The sequence below is a fragment of the Equus asinus genome, chromosome 7, assembly GCF_041296235.1.
Source record: "Equus asinus isolate D_3611 breed Donkey chromosome 7, EquAss-T2T_v2, whole genome shotgun sequence".
NCBI classification, from domain to species: domain Eukaryota; kingdom Metazoa; phylum Chordata; class Mammalia; order Perissodactyla; family Equidae; genus Equus; species Equus asinus.
Genome location: NC_091796.1, coordinates 59,334,680 through 59,343,774, shown reverse-complemented (window position 1 = coordinate 59,343,774; position 9,095 = coordinate 59,334,680). Strand labels below are relative to the sequence as shown.

Sequence of the window (9,095 nt, the reverse complement as noted above, 5' to 3'; positions counted from 1 at the left end):
ACTTAAGTGGGCAGAGGTTTCTTAATGATATAGACTGGGAAACTGAAATACCACCTCCAATTCAGGCTTCCTATTGAACTCAGGGTGAATGGGCAGCCATTGTCCCAGAGGGGAGTCCCCGGGAACTTCCTCAGCATGCTATACCCACTGACTGGCTGTTTCCACACCGAGGACTCCCAAATGCTTTCTGGAAAGGGAAGCGTCCCTCTAGTTGCAGAGGAAACGGTTCAGCCAAGGCTAACTTGCCCATGGATAAGAGTTCTCGCGCAAGCAAAAAGAGGGGAGATCGTGACAGCTTTAGAGTTGTTAGTTCACAACTAAATATATGTGGGACACCATCCTGTGGAGCGACTGTCAACCTCAAATTTTTATTTTTTTAACCTTAAGCCCCCTTAGACAAACATGTAATTTTTGTATTCTCCTTTTATTGATGATTGAAATTTCAAAATAAATTTTGTGGAAAAAAAGGAAATCAAAGGAAAGGTAAATTTAGAATACGCTTTTCAGATCATGTAAGCACTCCCCTCCTCCGAGGTTCCCGCGGCTCCCGCGTCGCACGATCGTCTGTGAACCCCAGGTTAGCCCTCTGAGGAGCTGCTCCCAGACGCGCTCAGACACCTGGACTGCACACGCGAGCTTGGTCTTTCTGCCTAAACCTAGACAACTGTTCCATTTGTGTCACTTATTTTCTAAACAAACTGGGCTGCTCCTTCACGGCAGCAGCATCGATATGTCCCTTGTTTCGTGGTGCTTCCTAGGGATTTAAATTCAAGAGGTTCTATAAAGCTTTATTTGCAGCACAGTCGCTCGCGTCGTTTGACGTTCCGGTCCCCGATTACCCTGGCGGTCGGTTGCAGATTTGTCGGCAACTTTGCTCCCCGGGTTTTTCTCCTTTGGTTCAGTTTACTACAGGCCACAGTAAATGATGCGGAGGGAGTCATTTCCAACATGTGAACGGGACAACTGTTTTCGTTTGGGTCCATTCTTAATCAAAACCGAAGAACAGACCGAGCAACTGAAGGCTGCAGATTTTGACTTTTATTTCTAGCTTGATACGTGCGTCTCCTCAGATGTCCCCAACGACGCATCTGCTTCTTAAATGAGGTGTGCTTCCTCACGTGCTTTTGCATCACTGGAGAGGATTCAGGAAGCAGGAGAGGTTGGACTGGAATTCGACGGAGAATTCAGCTCCACCAACAGAGGGATGGATAGAACGGAGAGCAAGCTGACAAATCCCGGCATGTTTTCCACAGGGTACGTTTTATATTTCTAACCAGGGGCCTCGGGTCAGTCTCCAAGTTTCTGCTTGAGCGCCCAAGTGAGTATCGGCGCGCCCTCGCCATTCGCCTCCCACGGACCCGTCCTCCTTGCCGCCTGCAGACAGCCACGACCACCGCTCCCGGCAGCCACCGCGCAGCGCCGCACCGAACCTGCTGGGAGCTGTAGTGAAGGAGCCTGGCCACGCCTTCCCTCCATCAGGCATTCCCGCTCGGAATATGGTGATGCGCTGCCACAGCGGGTTCTCCAGTTTCCTAATAGGAGCTAAACGTGACCGAGGATTGCGCCCTCCTGCCACGAAGCGCGCACCGTGTGGGTCTCTCGAAGCTCAGCCCCGCCCCCGTCCCCACCCGATCCCTTGACAGCCGCGCTGGGTTCGGAGCGGCGGCCAGGCCCGGAGCGCGCAGGCGCACCAGCCCGCGCCGCGCGGGGCGGGCCTCGGGGGCGGGACGAGCGCGAGAGGCCCCGGCGCCGGGGCGCGCACGTCGGCGCGCACGTCGGCACGCAGAGGCCGTCACGTGGGGCGCCGAGGATCGCAGTGCGCGTGGCCGCGGCGGCTGGTGTGGGGTTGAGTCAGTTGTGAGACCCGGAGCTGCTGACCCAGCGGGCGGCCGGGCGGCCCGCGACAGAGCGGCGGGCGTCGGGGTTCGGGAGCCGTGCGCTGGCCCTTCATAGAGCTCGGCCGAGCCGGCGCCGCCGTTCCCCGCCCCCAGCCCAAACCGCCGCCGCGGGCGCGCCCCCGCTCTGCGCTGTCTCCGATGGCGTCCGCCTCCGGGGCCATGGCGAAGCACGAGCAGATCCTGGTCCTCGACCCGCCCACAGACCTCAAATTCAAAGGTAGGCAGGCGCAGGGCAGCCCGGGAGGGACGGGGGGCGTGCGGGGGGCTGCGCCGGGCCGCGGCCCCCTCCCCCGCACCTCCGCTCTCGGCGGCGCCCCGGGCCCAGCCCGCTCCCCCGGTTCCGCCCGGTCCGCCCCGGTGCCCGGGGAGCCGGGGCCCGGCCCGTCGCCGCCATCTTGCGGCCCCGCGGGCGCCTCCCGGCGCTGCCGCTCTGCCCGCGCCGGCGCTTGTCCTTGGCCGGGGCGGCGGGCGGCGTCCGGGCGGGCGTGGTGGGCGGTGACCGAGGCCGGGCGCTCTGCGGCGGGGAGGGGCTGCGGCGGGAGAGTGCGTGGGTCGCCGGCGGGGCGGCGGCCCGGGACTCGGTTCCGAGAGAGGGCCCCGGCCGGCGCAGAGGGCTGCTCCCACCCTTTCTCCCGTTGGTGGCCCGGCTGTCGGGTCCGCGAACGCGGGGGCCGGGGGCCCTCTGGCTCTGGCCTGGCCGGCGAGCGGGCAGACACCCGCGTGCGGCGGGACAGCTGCGGCAGCCGAGGGGTGGTGGGAGGGCCGTAGTACACGTCCCTCGGCCTCTGACGGACCTGCTGCCTGTCTGCTCTTGCCTAGCCTCTTCGCTTTGCTCTTTTGCTGTAGAATCCTCACTGTTTGTGACTTCTGCCTTTGCGGTTTCCCCGCAAGCCGCCCAGAAGGCTGATCGGTGTCGCTCAGTTCTGGAGCGCCGTGGATTTATTTTGTAGCAGTGCCCGTGCTAAGTTGTTAGTCTGACTTGGTGAGCGTTGAGGAATCCGAGGGGCTGTTTGGCCCATTTGTTTTCAGTATGTAGGGTAGTTTAGGGAAGACAGTTAAACTGACCAGATTTCTATTTAGGAATACTTAAAGTGCGTGAAGATCCTAAATAGAAAGCAGATTTCTTCCTATTTTCGGTTAAGCATAAAGAGAATCGCCTTTTGGAAGGTTCAGTATGTTGTATTTCGATTTCAGTAGCTGTGATGAGAACACTTTGTGAAATGTGTAGCCATTCCAGTGCTTAAAACAAATCCTTTGTTGTTGTACAAGATTAAGTCCAAAAGAAAAACACCTAGATTGTTTTCCATAGGAAAAGATAATAGTTTTAGGAATTTCAAAATGATGTTTTCTCGTATCATGAGAGTATATTGTGTAACTCCTTTATTTTGCAAGCTTTTTACTGCATTTGCAAATTTCTTTGAATGGGAATGTAAATGAGCTGTTTGTTAGGTAAGGATTTAGTTTTAAGACAAACCTAAGAAGTATTTTGAGAGGCACTAAGTGCATTTTAGTGTGGCAAGCTTATGTGTGTGGCATGATTTTACATAATTTTAGCTGAAAGAAGAAAAACTCCTTTGAGGAATCATGAAATTACCTAACTTAAATAGCCGTTATCTTAGGTTGGAGGAATTTAATGTAAGCCTTTATGGTCTGTGTGTTCTTTGGAGAATTTAAATATTTTGCTTTGACTTTTTGACAGGCTGAGTTTTACTGAGGAAATTTCTGCTCCTTGATAACCATATGTGGGTTGCCATTAGGGACTTAGAAACCTTTAAAACCAGTTTTAGGCCAGGAAATGTCCACAGAATTGGAAGCTTTCTCGCTAGAGAAACTGTATTGTTGTCATAGTAAAAGACTAATAATAGCGGAGAAGCAGGTTAAAACAACAACCAAAAACCCTACCCAGTGACATAGCCATATATTTCACTTATTTTAGGTATTGAAGAATTATTAACTTATTATAGAAAAGGTTGTTCTTGTGTTATGAATGAAAGTAATTCACAAGGCCCGTTTTTAAAACTTTGGACGTCAATGACCACCTTTTTTGTTTTGTTTTTTGGAGGAAGATTAGCCCTCAGCTAACTACTGCTAGTCCTCCTCTTTTTGCTGAGGAAGCCTAGCTCTGAGCTAACATCCGTGCCCATCTTCCTCTAGTTTATACGTGGGACGCCTACCACGGCATGGCTGCCAAGCAGTGCCATGTCCGCACCCGGGATCCGAACCAGCGAACCCCGGGCCGCCGAGAAGCGGAACGTGCGAACTTAACCGCTCTGCCACCGGGCCGGCCCCTTCCACCTTTTAAAATTGATTTAAAAAAATGTTTCATTGAACTTTGTCATAAACTCTTCTTCTGAAGCCCATTGATCTTTCCTAAAAATCCTTTAGTTTCCCCTAACAGCCCTATATCTCCTCTCCCCTTTCCCTATTAAGATGGTATTGAAGCCTGAATTCTAATCCACCTCTGGGAGTTGCTCTTTTCTCCCTGTCTCCCATGTATACACGGGGTATGCATGTCAATAAACTTGTTTGTTTTTCTCTTGGGAAAAAAAAAATGTTTTATTGAAAAAGTTTATAGGGGGACACATTCAGTTGTGCTATTTGTTGTTGTTGTTTTTAAGGTTTTATTTTTCCTTCTCCCCAAAGCTCCCCAGTACGTAGTTGTATATATTTTAGTTGTGGGTCCTTCTAGTTGTGGTACGTGGCCTGATGAGCGGTGCTAGGGCCATGCCCAGGATTCGAACAGGTGAAACCCAGAGCCTCCGAAGCAGAGCGTGCAAACTTAGCCACTCGGCCATGGGGCCGGCCCACTTGGGCCCTTTGTTTAGCAGACACTTACTGAAAGCTTTCTGCCATCCTATATTTGATTAAGAGTATTCAACAATGAGTAATTCATTCAACAGGTATCAGCTTATGTTTGGGGATTCAGTGCTAAACAAGGTGGAGAAAAGATTCACAGTTTGTGCTTTAATGGAGAAAGCATATAATTAACAGTAAAATGTGTTGGTTTTATCTTTGCCCTTGAAGAACTCCAAGACTAAGGAGGGAGACGGAAAAGGCGTATAGATGCTATAACAGAAACAAAACTAGAATCAGGAAAGAAGCCCTTTCCTCTCCCCTCCTTGCCACCTTCTCCCCTTTACTTTAGGAAGCTTTCTAGGAAGACGCTTGTTTTCAGTTGGGGAGGAGCAGGGGCTTCTGCCAGGGAGTGGTTGTGTGCTCACCCACTGATGTGACAGAATGGATGGTTTATACTTAAAATACCCAGTGGTTTGCTGTGTACTTCTGTTTAAAGGTGGAGTAGTGGGGAGGACTGGGAAAGAGGAGAGGTAGGGTGAATTAGGAAGTGACATTTGGTGTCATTTGATTCCTTCCTCCTTAATGTTATTTTATTCAGAGATTGCTTTGATGGAAATCTCTCTGTATTCCAGTGCACAGTTCACATTAAATGAGGAGACTCCTGTAGAATCAGCAGTCTCCTTATGCTTAGTTTGATGATATAAGAAGTCATTTAATTCTGACTTGCCCTAAATCATCTGTAATTTTTAGTTTAAGTAATAGTCTGTCAGAGGATAGTTTTGCAAAATTCTGTCATCTTCTAGTGAGTTTATTTGAGTTATTTTGAGTCTACATTTGGCTAAGATGGTTTCTCCAAGAGTGACTCATTTAATCATTCTGAGAATGAGTGGTGAAATTTTCTCTTAAATGCATAACATAATCATCTTGATATGAATTATCAGCACTGTGACCAATTGTGGAGAAGCAGATACCAGTTTAATACGTTTGCTACATACCTCAATATTTTATTCAAAAAACTTATTGTTTCATACAATTGTTAATATATGAAAGTGTTTTCACTTTCATGTAAATAATGTAATGAATTCCAAAGTAGCTCTTTTGTTGCATTAGTAAAAAGAAGAGGTAGATATTTTCATATTCTGTTGTTTAAACCCTGGCAGTAATTTGACCTAGAATTCAGATTTGAATTTGGTATTACAGGTGAGAGACTATTTTTTTGTCTTCAAAATTTTTACTATGGTAAAATTTCTTTGTATTATACATTTTGTTTTTCCTACCTATAAGTGGTTTTGGAGGAAAGTTTGAAGAATGAACTTTAGAAAATGCTAAAATGTGAGTATATTCTTCCTTCTAATGAACAGAGAGAGAGGAAAATAGACGAAAACCATTGTGTTGAAGGTGGCGCATAACAATGTCAGATCAATAAAGAAAATTAAGCTCTCTGAGGGACTAAGGGACCTGTGATGTCTCAGCTAGAGCATCTTTGAGTAAGAAGCAGCACAAGTGAGGACATAGAGTACTCCTATTTTTGGTGCATGTTTGGCACATTTTTAGGTGTTTCAGATCAGCTCCTATTTCATAGTAGCTATATCAAACTCCTAGGGTGATTCCCCCCCTCCCCCGCCAGGACATAGATATCATCTTAATAGTCTATTCCTTAATGCCTTTCAGCTAGCTCTTGATTGCCCATTGGACAAAAATCTAATTTTTCTGGTATGGAATACAAGCCCTTTCATGATGTGCTGTCTTCTCTTATAATACCTGTTCATCTGCTCACATCCGTACTTTCTTCCCTGAGAAAGAAAAACCCTTCTCATATCATCACTTGTTTGTTCTAATCGTTTTGTTGGTAAGGTAAAATCCCTCGTGACTCATACTTAGACCATGTTCCATCAGATATTTTCCCTCTCGTGTTTTCAACCTCTGGCTTCTTTCTTTAAGCATATAAATATACTCGTCTTTCATTTTAAAAACAAATAAGCAAACAAAATACTTCCTTGACCCCCAACTCCTGGTAGGTGTCCCTCCCTCTCCTTCACTTCCCTTGCAGTCACACTTGTTGGAAAAATAGTCGATGTTCCCTGTCTTTCCACTTCCTCATCTCTTGTCCACTGTAGTGCCGTCTCTGTCCTCACTGCTTACTGACTGCCAACTGATTGATCATTGATTATTTTTTTATTCGCTTGATCTCTCTTTGGCACTTGACATTATTGACAGTTCCTCTTTAAAAACTCAATTCTGACTTCTGTGATACAATTGTCTTCTAATTTTCTTCTTTGCTCCCTTTATTGTCTCCCTTGTTGCCTTTTTCTTAAATGCTAATATTTCTGTGATTCTGATTCTGTTTGAATTTTATCTCACTCTGAACTTTCCTTGCTCAGTCTGTTTTGAGGGCTTCTCTTTCTCTTCCTTGCTCTCTTTGCACACGTTGATACACACTCATCTGTATTTTAATTCAGACTTGACAGTTTTAGAATACATACTAATTACTTACTGTCTGGATTTGAATGTTACTCGGACATCTCAAGCTCAGCATATCCCCAACTGGTTTTTTACTCCCTGAGCCTACTCTTCTTCACGTATTTTTCATTTTTTAGTGGCATCATGATTACTCCTACCAAAGACACTGCACGTCTAATAATTGAAACCTGTGTTTCTGTATCCCAGAGATAGCTATTGGATCTATTCCCTTTAATGCATCTCTACTTTTAAATTCATTTATTTGTTTTAATTCATTAGTTTATACACTAAAGATTTGAGTTTCTACTGTAATACGTGGTGAATAAGGGTTGGAACTATCGTTTTGAGTAAAACACAATCTTTGTTTTCACGAGGCAGTTCTAGTGGGGGAGATAGACATACTCAGGTAATCAGAAGAAGGAAGGGTAACTGTGAAGAGGTATGTAGTGCTGTGAGAGTGTAAAATAGGGGACTTTGATCTGGTCAGGGAAGACTGTCACCATTGGACTAAGATGTTCCAAGAATGAGTAGAAGTTATCTAGATGAGGAAGAGAGGAAAATGCAGTAGGAGCAGCATACACAAAAATCCTGTGGCAAGAGGGAACATGAAACATTTACTGTTATTTAACATGTTAAATAACATCTCCTGTTACTTACAGGCTGAAAGAGTCAGTGTGATAGTAGTGTAAACAGCCAAGATGAGTGCGATGATGGTTTGTTTAGTAGGTCAAGTCAGGAGTTTCATTTTATCCTCACCCACTGAGGGATTTTAAGTGAGGGAAATGGTAGAGGTAGAGGGAATGGAACAACATCACATTTGTATTTAAAAGAATATAATTCTGCTAGCAATGTGAAGTAATATTAGAGGGAAGATAGAGATGAATTAGGCAGTTGCCACAGTCCAAGCAAGAGGTGACAACTTGGACTGAGGGAGTGATGTTGGAGATGGTGAAAAGTTAGAGGGTCAAACCAGAGAGACTTGGTGATATATTAGCTGTGCGCAGAGAGAGAGTGCATAAGTATCGTGGATGCCTCTGAGATTTCTGGCTTGCATAACTGGAGGAATGGTGGTAGTATGCACTGAGCTAAGAAACACTGGATGTCTGGATGCGGACCAGTTGTATTTTATTTGGGGGCGTGTGGGAGAGGCAGGAGGAAGATCATGACCACATTAGATAATGTTTGCTATGTTTAGGTCTTTTCAAGATATTAATGAGGAGGTGACTAGTAGGCATTTGGTTATGTAGATGTGTTACTCAGGGAGAGGTCTGGGCCTTGGATAATTACTTTAGGTGATTGTCTTACATTTTCTCTACCAGCCAGCAGTCTGGTCTCCTTTTCTCTAGTGTCCCTCTCTCTTCAGCCTATCTTCTACACTGCTGCTAGCACTAGCCTTTGAAAGATGCAGACCTGGGGCTGGCCCTGTGGCTGAGAGGTGGCTGAGAGGTTAAGGTTCTCTGCGCTCCGCTTCGGTGCCTGGGTTCGTGAGTTTGGATCCCAGGTGTGGACCTCCTCTGCTTATCAGCCATGCTGTGGAGGTGTCCCATGTATAAAGTAGAGGAAGATTGGTACAGATGTTACTTCGTCTGTGAACCTTCCTCACCAAAAAAACAAAAAGAAAAAAAGAAAAATGCAAACCTGATACTGTTGCTCCCGTGGTTAAACAACCTGTAATATTTTCCCATTATGTACTTAAAGAAGTCCAAAATTCACTGCCAACCCCTCCATTTCTCTTCTACCGATAGCTTTGATTATATGAAACCATTTTCCCAAACACTTTAAGCTGTTGAAAGACTTTGCAGGTACTCTTTTCAAAATACTCTCCTTCATATCTCAGGCAGTCTCCAGTTCAAGAATGACTTCCTCTTGTGATGTCTTTGATTCTCCCAGTCCAGGCTGGTGACTGCCTTCTTCATGTCACTATTGAAGCTTGTGCTTACC

General features: G+C 46.5%; 1 protein-coding gene across 2 annotated transcripts in view; it reads left to right on the top strand.

Moving 5' to 3' along the window:
- Positions 1-419: 419 nt before the first annotated feature.
- Positions 420-9,095, top strand: part of VAPA (VAMP associated protein A) — a 39,986-nt gene continuing 31,310 nt past the window's right edge. For both annotated transcript variants that reach the window (XM_044773453.2, XM_044773452.2), the window contains exon 1: positions 420-2,115. In XM_044773453.2, the coding sequence (XP_044629388.1) occupies positions 2,037-2,115 (79 nt within the window). In that variant the 5' untranslated portion in view covers positions 420-2,036. The remainder of the gene's footprint in view (positions 2,116-9,095) is intronic.